Source organism: Trichosurus vulpecula, chromosome 4 (assembly GCF_011100635.1).
Source record: "Trichosurus vulpecula isolate mTriVul1 chromosome 4, mTriVul1.pri, whole genome shotgun sequence".
Taxonomy (NCBI): domain Eukaryota; kingdom Metazoa; phylum Chordata; class Mammalia; order Diprotodontia; family Phalangeridae; genus Trichosurus; species Trichosurus vulpecula.
Window position 1 is genome coordinate 271,404,876 of NC_050576.1, and position 19,701 is coordinate 271,424,576.

At 38.4% G+C, this 19,701-nt stretch overlaps 1 protein-coding gene across 2 annotated transcripts in view; it reads left to right on the forward strand.

Annotated features, from left to right (window-relative positions):
• The window catches only part of LOC118846382 (SPHK1 interactor, AKAP domain containing), a 179,311-nt gene extending 160,978 nt beyond the window's left edge, over positions 1-18,333 (forward strand). Inside the window, exons 8-12 of one of the 2 annotated variants that reach the window (XM_036754872.1) lie at positions 5,099-5,290; positions 7,540-7,626; positions 9,897-9,949; positions 10,040-10,224; positions 16,243-18,333. In XM_036754872.1, the coding sequence (XP_036610767.1) occupies positions 5,099-5,290; positions 7,540-7,626; positions 9,897-9,949; positions 10,040-10,224; positions 16,243-16,386 (661 nt within the window). In that variant the 3' untranslated portion in view covers positions 16,387-18,333. The remainder of the gene's footprint in view (positions 1-5,098; positions 5,291-7,539; positions 7,627-9,896; positions 9,950-10,039; positions 10,225-16,242) is intronic. The other variant, XM_036754874.1, reaches the window with a different exon arrangement.
• Positions 18,334-19,701: the final 1,368 nt, after the last annotated feature.

Below are 19,701 nucleotides of genomic sequence, written 5' to 3' on the forward strand. Positions count from 1 at the left end.
TACTTAAACTGGAGAGGTTGGATTAGATCAGAAGATCATAGGTTTGGAGCTTAGAAGCCATCAAGTCACATCCCCCTCATTATACAAATGAGGAAACTAAAGTACAGAGAGGATAACTCATTTGCCCATGTCATATAGCTAGGACATGTCTAAAGCAGGATTTGAACCCAGTTCTAGACTCCAAGTCCAGAGCCCTGTCCACTACATTAACAAATTCTGAAGCCTATGAAATCCAACAGTGATGGTGAGGTTCCAGAAAAATCAGGAAGAAATGGGGTTCAGGCATACTTAAGTACTCCAGTTTTTCCCTGAATCAATGGTCTTAACAATATTGGTACTCAATGCATGTTACAACCTATCCATGTCTTTTCATTCTGTGTGACTCTGGTTCATAATTCTTGTTGTATAAATATATCTTGGAATATCTACTGAAGATGCTAGAGGCCTTCCTCTAGGCCCTAGAGTCTAGGGCATTTAACATTTCACATGTACCAGTACAACACTCAGGCCCCTGTTTTCCTTCGTTCTTGGCACATGACCAGCGCATTTCCTTTTCTAATCCTATGTTTCTTGAATAATATTCTTTATACCACCTTGTTCATGCAAGTCACCATCATGCACTAGCCTATGTGTGCCCATCCTGGGGCTGTCCACTTCCTCTGAACCACTCATAATTGTGATTTTATAGCATCATCAGGAAGAATACTGGCATTAAAAAGAGGTTTTGTGATACAAGGAACAGCTTGGAATACTTGGTACAAATAAAGGAGTTCATTGATACTTCTTTCTCTAGAAATGGAGGTTGTTTTAAATTAAAATGCTGAGTTCAAAGAAAGGCAGGAGACTAGAGAACTTTTCCATAATGCTTTCAGCTGCATAATTCCGTGTATGGAAGAATTTACCTTTAAATAAAATTATTTAAACTGATGTCCTAGGTATATTATCTAAATATGTATAAAAAAGCATTCACATCAATTTAAATTCCACAGGTATATATGCCAAAGTCAGAAATCATACATTAGAAGGAACATGGAAATTGCAACAACAAGAAAATTTTAGGATATATTGAACTCAGTTGAGTTAGATCATATTAGGTTGGAATGAAACGAATTAAATTGAATTTTTAGATGCTCTTAATAGTCAGTCAGTCAATAAGCATTTAGTAAGGGGTTAGTACATGCCAGGCATTGTGACTAGTACTGAGGATACAAAGAAGGCAAAAGCAGCCTTATGACCACAAGAAAATCACCTTCTCCTAGGGGATATAATATATAAATAACTAGGTACAAACAAGATATATGCAGAGGAAATGGAAAATTATCTAAGAAGGGAAGGAACTAGCATCTGGAGGGACCAGGACAGGCCTCCTGAAGAAGGTGACATTTCAGATGAAGCTTGAATGAGGCCAGGGAACCTAAGAGGTAAAGGGGAAGGGGCAGAGCATTCCAGAAATGAGTTGATGAAGACAGTGCCAGCCATGTTCAAGGAATTTTAATTAAGCCAATGCAGCTGGACTGTAGAGTGTGAAGAAGGGAGTAAAAAATTTTTTTAAAAAAAGCTTAAAATGATAGGAAAGGGTCAGGTTGTAAAGACCTTTAAATGACAAGCAAAGAACTTTACATTTTATCCTGGTCTTTATAGGAAGTCACTGGAGTTTAATTCGTTGGAAGGGGACTGGTCAGACCTATATTTTAGGAAAATCACTTTGGCAACTCATTAAAAAATAGATTTAAATGGGAGATACTTGAGTAAGGAGGACCAACTAAAAGACTCTTGCTATAGTCTAGGCAAGAGATGATGACAGCCTGAACCAGTCTGGTGACTATGTGAGTGGAAAGGGAGAGACCTATACAGAAAATGCCATAAAGAAGGTAGAACTGACAAGTTTTGGCAATGGCCTGAAGATGTGGAATGAGAGTCAAGAGATGAGAACAATACTAAGGTTATAAGCCTAGGTGACTGGGAGAATGGTTGTCCTCTCCACAGTAACAGGAAAATTTGGACGAGTGGAAGGTTTAAGAAGACAGTAAGTTTTGTTATGGACATGTTGAGTGTGAGATCCCTATTAAACATCCATTTGGAAATGACCAAAATGCAGTAAGGAATGCCAAACTGAAACTCAGGAGAAAGACTAGGGCTGGATATGTCGATCTGGAAAATCATCTGAATAGATAATCATTGAACCTATGGGAGCAGAGAAGATCACCAAATGAGGCAGCAGATAGATAGTGAGATAATAAAGTGGAGATTCTTGACCTAGGATCCATGGACTCTTCCACAGAGAGAATTCAGGGTGTCCATGAACTTGGATGGGGGAAAAATTCTTTATTTTCACTAACACCTACATGAAACAGTATTTCCTTCACTTGTGAATTAAGAACAAACCACTATTCTGAAAGGAGACTCATAGGTTTTAACATACCTCCAAAGAGGTCAATGACAAAAGATTGAAAACCCCTGGTACAGAGTTAGACAGCATTAATAGGAGGGAAAGACAAATCTATGCAAATAATCCAAATCCCAAATACTCATTAGGAGTAAAAGAAACCAATCAGAAGCTTAGCTGTTCATCTTCTTTCCTCTTTCATGCCTTTCCCCAGAACTTGTTATCCACACTCTCTGCTTTAATGTGGTTTATCCTTCTCACTGAGACAGAACTGTAGGAATACAAAAAGTGCTAAGTGAGCAATATTATTCAGGCTAGGCCTGAAGGTTTTTAAGCCAAAATTTTCTTTTTACTAGTATTGCCCTCCGAGGAATCTGTAGTGAATTAAATAGCAGTTTTACTAGAGAGGGAAAATTCCTGGGATTCGCAAGGGCAAGGGATCAGCCATATCCTGCACACAAAGTTATTAGGGAAGAATTGAAGATAACTACCAAATACAATTGAGTATACAATAAATTTCACTTAAGTCAGAGAGGAAGACAGGCACTTAGCTAAGTCTGCCACTTCAGAGTTTTTCATAAAAGGGAGACATTTATTTCCTTCTGTGTGGATAAGCGTATTGTGAAATTTACCTTCTCCTAGGGGATACAATATGTAAATAACTAAGTACAAACAAGATATATACAGAGTAAATGGAAAATTATCCCAGAGGGGATGGAACTAACATCTGGAGAGACAAGGACAGGCCTCCTGAAGAAGGTGGGATTTGAGATGAGGCCAAGGGACCTAAGGGGAGAAGGGGAAGGGTAATTTCAGAATGAAGTCAGAACATATGGCAATACAGTTCACTCTCTGGAATAACAGCAATTTGCTGAGGACCTATCATTCACCACTGGCTTGGAACAAAGCTCTAAACAGGATAGGATGTAGGGGCTTTGCCCCAGGGCATCGAAATTTAGAATGTACTTGACAGAACTAAACAGCACCTAAGTTAGCAAGAATAATAAATTAAAATAGGAAACTACAGCTAGTATAGCCCAGAAAAGCTCCTAAGTCTAGCCCTACTCTGCTCCCTTCCTTCCACCTACATAGCAATGCCCTGTAAGCCTTTCCCCGCCCCCAAAAGAGATACCCAAAATCTTGAAGATCTTTTTTGCTCTTTGCCCCAGGCACTAAAATTTCAAGTTATAGCTACATTTTGCAAAACAACCCCTGAAGTAGCACCTTTAGTAAGGCTTAGGACTTTTAGCCCATGGATTCTTTCTTTGTTTCATTTTTATTTAGTACTTTATTTTTTCCCCAGTTACATATAAAAACACTTTCTAACATTCATTTTAAAACTGAGTTTCAAATTCTCTCCCTTCCTGCCTCTCTACCCCGCCTCATTAAGAAGGCAAGCAATTCGATATAGGTTATACATGTGTAGTCATGTAAAACATATCCATCATAACCATGTTGTGAAAGAAAACACAGACAAAAAAAACTCAAGAAAAATAAAGTTTAAAAAAGTATGCTTCAATCCGTATTCATATACCATCCATTTCTCTGGGACAGATAGAATTTTTCATCATAAGTCCTTCAGAATTGTCTTGAATCGTTGTGTTGCTGAGAATAGCTAAGCCATTCACAGCTGATCATCTTATATTGCTGTCACTTCGTTCATAGTACATTTCACTTTGCACCAGCCCATGCAAGTCTTCCATGAATTCTTATTAAGGGGAATTTTAGATAAAGTAGATAGAGTGACAAAGCCTAGTGCCAATTCTTTTCTCATCATAACTGATAAACTCTTTAGAAATACAAAGTGCTATGAATCAATCAGTAAATGTTCATGGAACATCTCTGTGCCCAGCACTGGGTATAACACAGATGCAACATAAAACAGGATCCTTGCCCTCAAGTGGCTCACTACCTAGTTAGAAAGACAAGACTAATACAGAGGAAAGCATTATAAAGCACCGAGGAGATAAAATATGTGATACAGACTGAAAGGGGCAGAGCCTCACTGCAGGGATCCATGGGAAAATATAAACAAGAATAAAACATGATGAAAAGATGCTGATACTTTGAAACCTGCATCAATGAGAGAATAATAACTAATACTTACATAGGACTTTAAGGTTTGCAAAGTGTTTTACAAATATTATCTCATTTTATCCTCACAACATCCCCAAGAGATAAGTGCGATTATTATCCCCTTTTTACAGATGAGGAACGCAGGCAGACAGATGTTAAGTGACTTGCCCAAGGTCACATAGACTGAGGATAGATTTGAACTCAGGTCTTTCTGATTCCAGGTCTAGCATTCTATCCACTGTGTCACTGAGCTATTGGAAAATTTCACATTGTTGTGCTAACAGGTCCACTAAAATATTGTGAATAACACTTCAGATATCTTTTTTTTCACAAAAAAGTGAGCAAAACTTTTGTTTTGAGATGTCCTATGCTTTAGAAAGTTATTACTCTTTTTAATTATTTAGATGCAAAATTTGAAGTACATCCAAACAGATAAACAGATTTGTCTTTTAGCCAGTGTTCAATTTTAAATGTTGAGTTTGAACTTCATAATTAGTAAGAAATGCTCTGAGTATGTTTCTCCCATCTACATAAAGTAGCACAAATTTGTAATGTGTCAATAGAGACAGTACCCTTGGGCTTCATGGAAACTTCAGTTCAGTGTCGGTTGTCTCAGCAACATCTTGTATTTCACAGTGCTGACCTCAACACTGAAGATGCTCCTGATCCTGAAATCTCTGTGGAAGTCCGAGCCCAGGAGGAGTCACTGAACCCTCAGGGCAGCAGCAGTAGTGATGAGAGCACAGGCAGCTGGTCACAGCTGGTCAACGATGAGGACAACCCTGATGACACAAGTAGCTATTTGCAGCTCAGTGAGAGATCCATGAGGTAGCTGCCTTTTATTTTAGTTCCTTGGGAAACATGGACTTATGACAAATTCCACAATCAGAATGTATCCCTTATAAATCTGTGTGTGTGTGTGTGTGTGTGTGTGTGTGTGTGTACACATACAAGACTACGTGATGAGCACCTAATACAAACACCAAAAATAAGTTTCCTCCAGTCTCTATACAATGAAGAAGATGCCTTTGTGATGATACATTCTAAGATACCCTAACATCTTGCCATAACCTCATAGCCTATGCTAAGTCCAAGAGCTGCCTTTGTTCCCTGGTGTAGAGTGAGAGCTAGTTTGCTGGATGCCAAACACTGTGAATTATGTCCCGATCATTCATCAGGCTAGGTGGTGCAGTGGGTAAAGCGCTGGGCCTGGAGTCAACAGACTCATCTTCCTGAGTTAAAATTTAGCTAGCTGTGTGACCCTGTCACTTAACCGTGTTTGCCTCAGTTTCCTCATCAACTATTCCAGAATCTTTGCCAAAAAACAACAACAAATGGGGTCACAAAGAATCAGACATGACTGAAACAACTTAACAACAACAACATTCATCAGGACACAATTCACAGTGTTTGGTATATAGCTAACTAGCTATAATTCTCTGTGTATATATACATACATGTATATGTACATATATGCATATATACATACTATACATATGTATACACACACATGAAGAGAGAGAGAAAACACTTCTGATTTTAATACTTTCTCCCTTAATCCATTACATTTCAGAGACAACACAGGCTGGGTTTACATGAGGCAAATGCTTCCTGACTGTACTACTACATATTGTTTGACCTAGTTTTCCCCCTCTTCCAGTGAGTATCGTTGGGACAAAAAAACTAGAGAAGGTGATAAAGATGAAGCTTTGAAGGAAACAGACTCTTGGACTATCCAGGGCTTTACTATCCAAAACACTCCTTTGCCAGGTGGAAAAAAGAAAATGCACAAGTTTTCTAATTGAAACACTGTCACCCACAACTTCACAATCTGCCTCCAGATTTCTTGGCTACTCTACCGACAAAGCACAGGCTTTCCTAGAAGACTAAATAGAAATTTAAACTCAAAGATATGTAATCTGGGTCACTTGGTTTGTTCACTCAGAATGACAAACTTCCCAAAAGTTATATATGTTGTGCCTAAACTTCAAAATCTTAAAAGAAAATGGTTGTAGGCATGAGGTTGACAAGAATGAGGCTGAGCAGTTGAGGCAATGGGCTGAGTAGAAAGTATATGGTAGTTATGTTAATGAACGGGTTTTGTTTTGTGTTTCCATACTAGATTTCTCCCAATCCAAGAAGTTAGTATCTAGGTAGCACCATAACCCCAGAGAGGAACAATTTCCATAGGTGGTACCTTAGTGCCCATCAGGGGATACTTCAACAATATATCACACTTGGCGAGTGCCCTTTGAAAATCGTACTTGCAAGAGGTATCCTTAGAAGATACAGAAGGTGTGAGAAAGCTCAGTGGGTTTAAAGAAACTGGATTGGTTCCATTTCACAAGTACAGACAGAGCTTTAAAAGTCTGGCTCAAATATACTGTTTTTCAATAAGTATATGCTGGGCTCATAGATATACCATATGGTGATTGTATAACCTCTGTGGATTATGCAGTATCTGCTACCTTCTTCTCCAAGGCACATAAGGTGACAGGTGTTTTCTAAGATGCTTATGATAAAGAAGTTGTGCCACCTTAATACTACCAGTTTCTCCTTCAGTATTGTGACTTCTTATGAAAACAAAGAACGAGGTGCTCATCCTTTGTAACTCCACGTGGGAAAATCCCCACCAAATTGCCAAGGGTGAAAATTTGATGCACTGCTTTCTGTGGGAATTCAGATCAATTTCCTATGTCCCCAGAAGGTCACTGCAGGCCACAGCCACTGCGAGTGTTCAAACATTTTCCTCATGCATCATGGTCAGAGGTAGCTGAATCTCTGCAAGTGTACCCAGGACATCTCTAGCTGCTTGTTGACAAGACCTTCCAATATGAGAATGAAAAAAACATACCTTTAATACCTGTATTTATTTACTTCTCTGTTCTTTGAGCTGTAGGCTTAGATGCCTGGTTACTTTCCTCATTGTGGACATACATAATTGAGGGAAGCAACGGTCAGAGCAGTAATCCCCATTTGTCCCCAGGGAGTGTTCTCAGAGGGTACCGAATTAAAATGTTGGCAATGTGGCCAAATGGTGGAGATTGGCATTAATATTTAAATTTTTGCTTTGTCAGCAATGGCAACAGTAGTACCACTAGCAGTCTTGGCATTGTGGATCTGGAAATTTATCAGGAAAACATGCCCTCTTCTCCCATGATTAAGTAAGTAACTTCAAAACTGAAATGATGTTGAGAAACACTACTCTACTTTCATCTGAAAACTCATCTGTATCATCCAAGGTGCACCCAACCATGGATTTGACCATGTCCACACTGCTGTTCTAACCACATTCTTTGTTAATGGGAAAATGCACTTAAGGTTTCCCATCCAGGGAATAAGAATCTAAGATTAGAATTAGGTCCTCCTTCATTACCACCAGCTTCCTGGCAACATAGCTTAAAAGGGGTTTCATATCCCCAGCTTACAATACAAATGTTTTGGATGAATGTAATCAGTACAGTCAGAGGTTTCTCTTTATTCTCTCTGATGTCACACACAGAAGCAAAAGTCCATTTAAATTGGACCAAGCCAAATCACAGTGTTTTTCACCAGAATCTGGCTTTTCCTTTACTTGCTTCAGGCATATCTCTCCCAAGCTTGCCTCCCAATTCCAGTCTGTTGCCACGAAAGGAGATGTGTGAGTACCTGTCCAATGATTCTGCTACCTCAAAACATAAGGATACCTGAACTTACATGCAGCAGGATGCAGTAGAATAAAGAACATTTAAAAAATGATGCAAGAAATTTGGGTAAAATACCAAGAAATATCAGGGTAAGACTTCCCAAACCTACATCTAGTCTCCCCATCAACTGAAATGAATGGCATCTATTGTTAGGTGGCTGTGTATCTTCTTACTATTCGTGGGCATCTAGATCACCAGAAAGAATGAAGAGTAGAATAAAAGTCTAATTGCTTTGTGAGCTATTTTCTCAGTCCCCATTTGAAGTTAAAATGTTTTTAGAGTCAGTTGATCAGGTCTCTGGCCTATAGTTTTACTCCAAGGAGCAATTCAAATTTGTCATTTAAACTTCCTCCCCCAGCTTCCTCCTAAACATTAAATAGAATGCGGACAGACACCTGATTATAAGTTTCATCTTTTATCAGAAAGTAGAGCTTGGGAAAATTCCCTTGAGCTCAATTTAACTCTTTCCTGAGCAAACATTCCTTTACCTATCTTTTCTGTTTTTGCTCAGTTCAACGGGCCCAGAACCCTAAGTCTTGTATCCTGGGAATGCAGAGATCACCAATGTATCTAGAATCTGGCTCCACAATGACAAAAATTGCACTATATTTTTTCCCATGTAATATCATTGATATTAGGAAATATCATTCTTCTCCAAACAATTAGGCATTAAACAAAGGACAAGGTATCTGTCAGTTTCAGGTTCCTTTACTTTTACTCCCTCCACCTTACCAAAAAAATGGAAATGGATCTTACCAACCAAATTCATAGAAAAGATAGGGAAATGTATTTCAATCAATAACAATTAGATTTTCCCATGCATCTTTGGCCTTCTCAGGTTCTAGCCAAGAAAGGTAAAAGATAAACATAACCCTATACACCATGAAAATACCATTCATTTAAACCTTGTGCTGAGCCATATTGGCATTCGTCAATCAAAAAGCATTTTAACTGGTCTGATAAATGCCACTGATTTTTGCAATTTAGACTCCAAAGTCCTTTGATTGACTTTTCCCTTACTTTAGAAAAAAGCAGTGTAGAAGGAAGAAAGAAACGTTTTCCAAATTGTGAAGTAAGTTTCTCTTCCTTCCACGCAATGGAAGAAGCACATTATGCCACGGTAATGTATGTACCTTTGGGTGTCTGGTCAGCGAAAATGAGTTACCCAAACAGAAAGGCTCAGCGACAGAAACAGGAAAACCATCTATAAAAATACAAATAAAAAATACTCTCTCCTGAAGAACATCTGTGTAGAGTAGATAGGAAAAAAAAAGTAGAACAGGTCATCTTTTGTAATACCATATCCTAAAGTCATATTTTTCTTCACTTTATTTTTCCCCATGTGGTGTAAAGTTTGCTAATAGTTCAGTAGTTATCCTTGCTACATAGGTCACCCATCCTTGACCAAATGAGACTCAAGGCTCCTTCTCAATCTTCCCTGTGATTACACTTTCTTCAGGGCAACCCTGGGAAGTCGATAGGGTGAGTTTCATCATCACCATTTTACAGCTAAGACACAGAGGGAGAAATGAGAAAGCTGTGATAACAAAGCAAGCCAGAGCCAGCTTCCAAAGCCTGATCTCCTTCCATTCTACTAGCATTCTGCCTCTGACAGAATTACAGAATTCAGAGTTGGGAGGGACGTCAACAATAAAAGGGAGAAAGGAAGCCCACCATCTCATCTTCCATTGGCTAGCTCATTATTCCTATATGTTACCAACTGCATGTTGTTGTTTTTGCCCCTAAAGTGAACTTGTAGAAGAAAAGGAATGCCTTAAAGAACCATCAGAAAACAAAGAGGGTAAGACAAGGTGTCATAATTTAACACAAAATTGGCTGTATTTTTTTGCCACCGAAAACCTGGTGAATCTGTACTTGTGTCTACACCCAGAGTGTACTTCCAAACTGTCTACGGGAACAGCCAGCTGCCAAAGGAACCTCTTGGTGATAAACTTTGATCTGGAGCCAGAGTGCCCTGATGCAGAACTTCGTGCCACGCTGCAATGGATAGCAGCCTCAGAACTTGGAATTTCCACCATCTACTTTAAGAAATCTCAGGAAAACAGAATTGAAAAGGTATTTTTCCAGGTTTTTGGATAAGGTTCCCCCCAAAAAGTTGGGTTTTAATAACACCAGGAATATAATGAAACTCAGTAAATATCATACATTATTTTGGCCTTGGATATTTTGGCCACATAGAATGTAGAGTCAAAATGGCCTTTACAGATTATTTTATCTACTCCATTCATTTTACTAAGGAGGTATCTTAGGTTTCCAAGAGGTGAAGGGTGGCCCCGGGGTCTAACATAGGGACTCACATACAGCTAAATGCAAAATGTTTAACAAATTGAATTGGTTTATATAAGATCACACAGCTAATTAGCAGCAGAGCCAAAGTCTGCATCCAGGTCCTCTGAGTCTAAATCCAATGCTATTTCCAACACAACATCCTGACTCCTTCACATGGGAAACCTTATATGTCTATAGCAGGTCATATGTCTCTGGCAGGACAATGCAGTTCATTTTATCCTTTGATCCCAAAATTGACCAATTCTGAAAAACATCTTCTCTTGTCTCTATAAGTCTAGTGTCTCGCATAGAGCAGACAATTAATAAATACTTATTAAACTGAATTCTTTTGCTCTGAAGTGCTGCATTCCCCATCATGTCATGAAAAATGTCTTGATCTCTTTTATCATGGGACCCAAAAACTTACAAGAGACCACAACTGCCCATGGTGTATTTTAAGGATGTGATTCAATTGTTCTGTTAAGTGAGAAAAAGTCTGAAGATCTTTTGTTATAAATGTGCTAATATTGAGAACCATGCTCAGAACACTCAAATTCACAAGAGGCTGTTTCTCAAGGACAAAATGATAACTTTTTTAATTCACAACCAGGGAGAGCTATGTATCAGGGAAGACTTTCATAGGATCTCAGATTCACTGTGTCTCCTTGGTACATAGAAGACCACAAAGCTGGGAAATACATCATTAACCCGAGGAATCCAAAACTTTAATTCCCCTTGTTGTAATCTAAGACTAGGCTCTACAGGATCTGCACTGTTAATATAACGCTATAATACAGAGCCAATAGTGCACATCGCAATATCCCACATACCAAATGTGCTGAGTAGTGTTTGAAAACATGTCAAGAGATTATTTACATTATCTTATAGAAGAGCACAACTCACATGTAAATGAATTTGACCTAAATTCCAAAAGATATCAAAAAGGAAAAAAATTCTTCAGTAGCAAATTGCTAACATTAAAATACATGATGCAAAAGTTGAATATTACTTTTCTCCCACCTTCAATCCCTACTCTTCCCCACCATCTTTCCTAACTCTAATGGTTTAACTCTCTCCATAGTACTTACTAGCTCAAGGTGGGATTAAAAGGAAGATAATAGGAGTAACACTGGACAAAATAAGAGTTCTCTTACTCATGTTTAGTGTCTCCTGAATCCCATGATCCCCTCCTCCAGTACCCAGTGCTCCCACAATACCCCAATGATTTCCTCAACCTCCCTTTCAGTACCCCAGGCTCCATGCTTTTCATGGCTCTCTTCCTCCTATCAACTTATGTCTCCTGGGTTCCAATCTCCTTGGGCTGTAACCTCTGATTTCACAGTGACAGATAACAGACCAGTGAATTGTCTCCAAACTCCACCACCTAAGCATCTGTTGATCTTCCTGAAGAAGGATAGCCCAGCGTAGAAGAGCAATCCAATTATACTATCACTGCCCAGTGCAAGAGTCAAGTTGAGAGAACTGAACACACATACAGTAAGAATGTATGTTCATCCCTCCCTGTGGGTCACTTGTCTAAAGAACAAATATGAACAAGCTGGATGGTTGTTTCTTTCAAGCCCCAATTCCCCAACTAACCCATGAGCAAACTGTAACAGCAGTGAGAAGTATAAAATGCATCACCTTGGTTTTTAAAAAAAGCACAGCTTTAGTAATGACAATTTTTTAAATGACACAATGGAAAATTCTAATTGCAACTGTCTTATATACTCCTGCATCACCCTCACAAAAGCAATGGTCCCTTTAGCAACCTGGATAAATAACTTATCATTTATTGTCTTAGGACCATCTCTCCAAAGCATTCTATCCCCAAACATGCCAAGGGCTGAGACTGTCATCTTTTAGAGTTCCTCAAAGCCTACCAAGGCAAAATTATACATTAAGATAGAGAACTAGAAAGGGAAGGAGACTGGAAAAATGAAGTCACTTGCCCAGGTAGAAAGTGCCTTAGCTAGAATTTGAACCCAGGTATCTGACTCTAAGTTAATCACTCTTTGCATTACACAGTGAGCTGCACATATAGTGGCAACTCAAGATCATCAACCATAGCTTATGTTGCAAGCACTGTAATATCTAAGTCAAACAAAGTGCTAAGAGAGTTCTTGGCATCCTTCATCATTCAGCAGTGCATTTTAGAACCTCATTAATTCTGATTGTTTTTTAATTATGTGAGTTATTAAATGGCCATTGTCAGGTACCAAGGGAGTGAAAAGAGAGCATTATCACTTGCTACCACAGATGTGTTACAGAAGGGCGACAGCTCCTCATTAGTTCCTCATCAGCTCTGATAAGGTGGCAGAAATTTCTAAGCCAAAGTCAGAAAAGGTCATTTTCATGTAACTAACTCCCATCACATATTCTCTCATTGTCTTTTTTATCTTGGCTTTTAACTCCCTACCAACCATTTTTGTTCTATCTTTTCCAATTTAAGAATCATTCTACTTGGCAAGAAAAAAGAAGCAAAATAACTGTTGAGCAGGTAATGGGGTCATTGATTTAGAGCTAGAAAGTATCTCAGAGGCCATCTTGTCCAAAGGGGTTAAGTAACTTCTCTTAAGTTCATGGGTAGTAAACATTAGAAGTAGGATCTGAACTCAGGTCCCAAGGGTAATGAAGGTAAGTGCATCAAGGTCCTCTTACTACAAATGTAGTTCACCCTTCCACCATTATCCATTATCATCATGCCATCCAGAATGATCATTATCTTTAGTTCCTTCTGCTCCAAATTGCTTTAAGGCAAAAAAAGAAACCTTTCCTTCGTTTTGTTTTGTTTTTTACATTCCTTACCAGCCTTAAATACTCTTTTAATAGGAGAATGTTATTCTTTTCTATCAATCTTCTAATATCTTCTCTTGCTTCCATCTTTTATACTTTAGGTCACTAATGAGTTCCCCTGTAAATTCTCCTTAACCTCTAGACAAAACTCCCTTTTCTTTCTCTTTATAATTGTTTCTTTTTGCACCTTCAGTTTCTAGGCTGACTTCCCTCACAGGTCATAGGATCCTACCTCTCTAACACTGGATAGCAAATAGAAAGAGAGGTCAATGGAACAGAGAATAGAAAATGTGGCTGGTCATGCCAGCTATGAGGAGAAAGTCAATTAAGTTAACGGGAGCTAAATATTAGGTTTTAATTAATTAATAAAAAAGATGCATTTCAATCAATATTTTATCAAACATTATTTATTTGAGAATATTTATGGGAATATTATTTTATATGCACTTCTAAAAAAAAGATATTATACCTCCCCCTCTTTCCATGTATGTTATCTGAAAATCATAAATATAATTTAAACCACCTTCGGTCACATTTCCAAATGACAACATACTAAAAGTGGATTTATCAGCTTTTCTGCTGGATTCTGCAGTTGACCCTGTTGATAAAATGCACCAAGAAGAATAGATCTTGTCCTATATAAATACCATTCTTCAGTTGCAGGTATTAATTATATGCTTCTAAAGTGCTGAGTAAGGCCTAGAATTGGGCATGCAAATAGCAGGTAGCTCTCCAAGATCTGCTTGACAAAATATTTGCTCTTAAGGATTCATATGCTGTTACACATGGAGATACCTGATTAGTTATTGATTGTGACACTGAAGGACAGGAAAAAACCTTGGTTTTCATTTTTTGATGCAGAGAAAAGATAAGGACAGGTGCCTGCCAAGCAAGGCTCATTATTAAAATGCCAGAGCACAGCAATGGGCAGATGACATGAAAGATTTGAAGGCAAGTGCTCAGTAGAGCAACAAGACCCTTGGCTATAAGAATAAGCAGGAAATGTCCTTGACCTTCAAATCCTGACTCCTCAAATCACTTACGCCATCTTCATTTTTACAAAAGAAATCAAGAAACCTCTCTATCAGCCTGCAGGTGTTTCAAGGTTAGAGCCGTCCAAGATTAACCACTATAGTCTACTGAGCTCATTACTTTTGTGTGCTAGTACAGTCTTGAAATCTGCCGTATCAGGAAATTAGCTTGAAAATTCAAGAACAAAAAAAAAGAGAAAGAAAGAAAGAAAAATGGGGCAGCTAGGTAGCACAGTGAGTATAGCACCGGCCCTGGAATCAGGAAGACCTGAGCTCAAATCCAGCCTCAGACACTCGACACACTTACTAGCTGTGTGACCTTGGGCAAGTCACTTAACCCCAAATGCCGTGCCTTCCCCCCTTCAAAAAAAGAAAGAAAATTCAAGAACCTTGGGAGGAATTCAAAGGACAAGCCTTCATCCCAAAGGGCTCTGTATCACAGAAAGAGAGCAACAATATTTCAAGTTCACACAGTATTTACAAGTTTTCAAAATTCATTCCACACAACCCTGCCATAAGCAAAGACTTTCTTTTAAATACTTGGATTTTTGTAAAATTTGATAGAAACAGTATTTCAAATCAGTCATCAGAAGTACATAGTTATCCAAAAGTCACACCATTTACTTGGCATCTCTGGCACCTTCAGCTTTCTATGCTTCATCTGTACTGGCATCATCATATTCCACGAGGTTTTTCCAGTCTGTGCTGGTGTCCGCCTTTCTTTGTTTCTCTTTAGGTAACCTCTCACTTCTTTGGTTTTGGGTTCTGCCTTTAGAGTTGTGCCAGGTGAAGCAGAAACTGTTGATCTCTTCTGTGTTTCATTCTTAACCTTAGTCATATGTCCCTCAGCATCTCCTTCACCCTGAGATCTGTTTTACGTTCATGAGTTTATCATGTATTATTATCCCTATTTTACAGATGAGGAAACTGAAGGTCAGGGATATAGATGATTTGCTCATATTTACTCAGTCAGTAAATGGCAAGACAAGTCTCCTGACTCCAGATTCAGTGTTCTGTTACATTGAATAGCTTCATTGGCCAATATTAAGTCATTTAGAGTAACGAACTCTTATAGCAACTGTTGCGGAGACAGTTCCATAATTCTAGGTTGCCAGCGCAATCCTGTTTTCATAGAAAGCCATCAGAACCAGGGGCCCAGTCAGTGGGATCCCAAATGTTGATACATGGAAAGCACCCATCCACTACTGCTCCAGAAAATACCTAGCAATCCATGTAACTTGAGGCAGAGACACAAGTTCGGGGAAAGCTCTCCAGAATCCATGTTTTTCCCCTCCTTTAATCTCCCTCTACACCTCCCACTGTTTGCAATGTAGTAATGATCCAAAGGAAGGCGGTAGGAAGGAGCTGATTTCCTCAAGATACTAGAGAGATGATAGATGGGGGTGAAGGGGGAGGGAATGAGAAGAGAGGGGGGGGAGGGAGAAAGAGAGAGAGAGGGAAACAGACGGATGAATAAATAGATAAGTGGATGAATGAATGAATGGGTAGATGGAGAGACAGAGAGATGGAGGGTGAGATGATAGCTAGCTGGCTAGATAATAGATGATAGATAATGGAGATATATACATACATACATATACATACTCATCCTATAGCCCCACTGGCATTACAAGACATGTTACACGTCACCAAGACAAAGATTGGAACAATTCATACTCTTTTGGCTGCCTTTAAATTCCAGAATTCTATCTCTTTCTTTTTGCAATAGCAAAAATGATTTACAGGGCCTTTGTGAACCCAACTAAGTAAAGAATCTAGATTATTCTCACAACTTTCTCTTTGTAACCATAACTATCTGGGACAACTTTTCGAATTTGATTTTTGTGTACAGAAAAGAGAAATAGCCCAAAAGGTAGAGAAGAACAAACTGATGGCTGTATCTGTTGTCATGCAATGCTTTTATTAAGTCAAAGAAGATCTGATAAGTAATTGAACCTAATGTTCTACTTCCTTACAGTTCCTGGATGTTGTGCAGTTAGTTCATCAGAAAGCCTGGAAAGTGGGTGACATATTTCATGCAGTGGTCCAATACTGCAAGCTGCAAGAGGAGAGAAAGGAGCTGAAACCAAGCCTCTTTGACTGGCTCCTGGGGTTGGGATAAGGCAGCTGTCCCTGTAAAGGCTTTTCATCTTTTATTCCAGCTTAGGTTACAGTGGTTTGTGCAATGCTATAAGTTTTCCCATAATGTTAGCAGAATTATAAAAGAAAATCTGCTCCTAAAGTGTGTGACATACAGATATACTCAAAAGAATAAAGAAATGAAATGAAGAAGTTTTTATTCATCATTAGAACCTGTGGGAGAGTTTTGAAATATTGTGCTTTAGAACATACTGTATCAAAAGGGAAACTCTTCTTTGCTCTGATATAGGTAAGCTTGTGAATAGGCTTGAACCAAATGAAGATTGCTGTGGCTACATATTTTTTTAATAAAATGTCGTGGAATATCTTTTACTTACAGGAATCAACTGAAAATTAATGTTGGTCCCAAAAGTTTTGTAAACAATGGTATCAATTTCGTGTAACCTACACGTGGTAGTCATTCAGAAGGTAAGCAACCCACAGGAATGCTTAAGAAATGACAGCAGAAATTCTAGGTCCCTTTTAGGCTCAAAGAGACAGCTAGGTGGCACAGTGGACTGGCACAGGCCTGGAGTCAGGAAGACTCATCTTCCTGAATTCAAATCTGGCTTCAGCCACATACTAGCTGTGTGATCCTGGGCAAGTCACTTAACCCTGTTTGCCTCAGTTTCCTCATCTGGAAAATGAGCTGGAAAATGAAATGGCAAACCACTCCAGTATCTGTGCCAAGAAAACCCCAAATGGAATAACAAAAAGTTGGACATGACTGAAACGACTGAACAACAACAAAATTACACTCAAAATGTTGTCTCTCTCAGATCTATCTCAGTAGACCTTACCCAAAATATTTCCAAGGCTTCCACTGAGATATTTCTGTTTCTTCAGTTAATCCACTCAACAACTCCTGCCCTTCCTCTAAAGCAACTGAAAATTCTGTAATTATAAAAATGTCAGTTTTTCAGGGTAAAATATTGACTTCTCTAAATAATTTAACACTGATTATATAATCCCTATTTTAAGAAGAACATACTAGAAAAAATACTTTGAGAAAAATCACTTCAGAGTTTCATATTATTTTGACCTCTGAACTTAGTGGCTCATTTTGAATATGAATGTTTTCAAATAGTATGCTACATTGTACTACTACTACCAAGACAGTCGCGTGACTGGTGTAATATCATATGCTAGCTCTGACATGACCAGGTTGTAGCACACGGTTAATTATTCATTGTCCTGACTCTGCCAAAGATATTGGCAACAAATTTGGGGTAAAAAAAAATTCTTGTCATTTTAAGGGTTTAGAAAACAGACTTGCTACCATGGAAAACAACAGTGCCCATCTTCCCACAATAATGTTATTACACAACAATATTTCTGCCTCTGCTCCAAAATACTCCCTACCTTTTATTTTCATGCTCAAAGTTTCTCAAAGGAATTCTTCAAAATATTCTCCTTTTGTACTAAATATTTTTTTTAGATTCTGAAATTTCTGAATTTGCAGATTCTGAAGTTTAAAATAAAGGATAAAAAAGGAGCCATGTATCAAAATTATTACCCTGAAACCCATTTCTATCCAAGCCCATGCTGAAATGGCCAAAAAGGTTCCCTGCCTGCCATTCTTTCTCCAAAGCATCTTTTCCTTGGCTAAACAGCTTCAAAGGCCCATTCAATGACCCCAGATGATTCAGATCATGAAATTCACACTATGCCCAATGTTCAAATCAAAACTGAACCAACATACTTTGTCCAAACCAAGAGTACTTTGTCCTATTAAATAGTAGGGGTGTTTTTTTTTTATTTTTCAGACTAACTCTTAATAATTGTATGTAGCCTTTATTGTGATAGAATAAATGTTTACTTATCTTACAAAGCACAAATTGTTTGACTGGACTGTAAAATGTGATGCTGTTAAATATGTTGTACTTTTGTTGCAAATTAATCAGAAATAAATTTAAGTTAGAGAATCTGGCATCTTTGAGGGGTGTTTTTCTTCTCTAAAATAACATGTGTGTTTTTTCATCTGGGAAATGGTGCAAAGATGTGTAGTGGTTAAAAAAAAAAACACTAGACAGAAGACTCACAGTTAAGTTTGGGTTTGAATCCATGCCACTCCTCACTTTATCATTTACTGTGAATTCTTGAGGAAATCACTTTACTTTTCTGGGGTTCAGTTTCCTCATCTATAAAATGAGCCAGATAAGTATTAAGGATCCTTCTATTTCTAAAATTCCATCAATCTATGAATAGCTCATACGGCAAAGCTTTGGCATCTTCCCCTGTTACTCTGGAGAAAACACAATTTGTTGATAATAAATAAATGTTTCTCCACTGGCATTCTTTGGTAGGACCTGCAGATTTGATCCCTTGGTAAGAGCATTCAGATGTGCTTTTTATTATGTCTTCTGTCAGGTACCGAAGGGCTCTTAATAGTCCTTCAGTGTCCTGATGTGTTTCGGTGCTCATTTTCTGGGCTTTCTTCTTTAATGGACATTTCTATGACAGCACAAGGTATTGTGGGATAGAAGAAAAAACATGGGATTTGGAGTCAGAGGATATTCAAATTCCAGAGCTGCTACTGGGTGGTTATCAGCCAGGATTTTGTGGACTGGAGGTCTGGATACCTAGCATATTTTTTTGGATCTAACAGAACAAGTACTCTGTGACTTTGGGTGAGTTACTGCCCCTCCCCTGAAAGAGATAGACAAGCAAACTTCTACAATCCCTTCCATTTTGGGGAATAAATTTTGGTTATATTTAAATGAAACTTTTTATTAGCATTTGATTAAGTAGAGAAGAAAGAAAACATGGCCTAAACTTTTCCAACTGCCAGGCAACAGAGCCTTCCTGATTATCTCAGATGACTCCCCTCTACCTGCTCTAAAAGCTAAGGCAAATTTTCTATATCCCCTAGTCATGGCACCCTGCAAACAGTAAGTGCTTAATAAATATTTGCAATTTGATGTTTTTTCCTCTCACCTATAGCATACTACTCTGATGACAATAACTAAAAATCTCCCTAACATCTTGTGATGATCTTCCCTGAGGACAACAAAGCATTTCTTCAACAAGAATTTAAACCAATCAGCTAACAAACATTTATTAAATCCTTTACTATATGGGGGAAGGGAGCACGGAGAGTGGCAGCTAGGTGATGCCATAGTGCACGCAGAGCATTAGGCCTGAAGTCAGGAAGACCTCAGTTCAAATCTAAACTCAGACACTACCCTGTTTGCCTCAGTTTCCTCATCTGTAAAAAATGAGCTGGAGAAGGAAATGGCAAATAACTCCAGGATCTTTACCAGACACAAAGAAACAACTGAACCACAACAACATATGC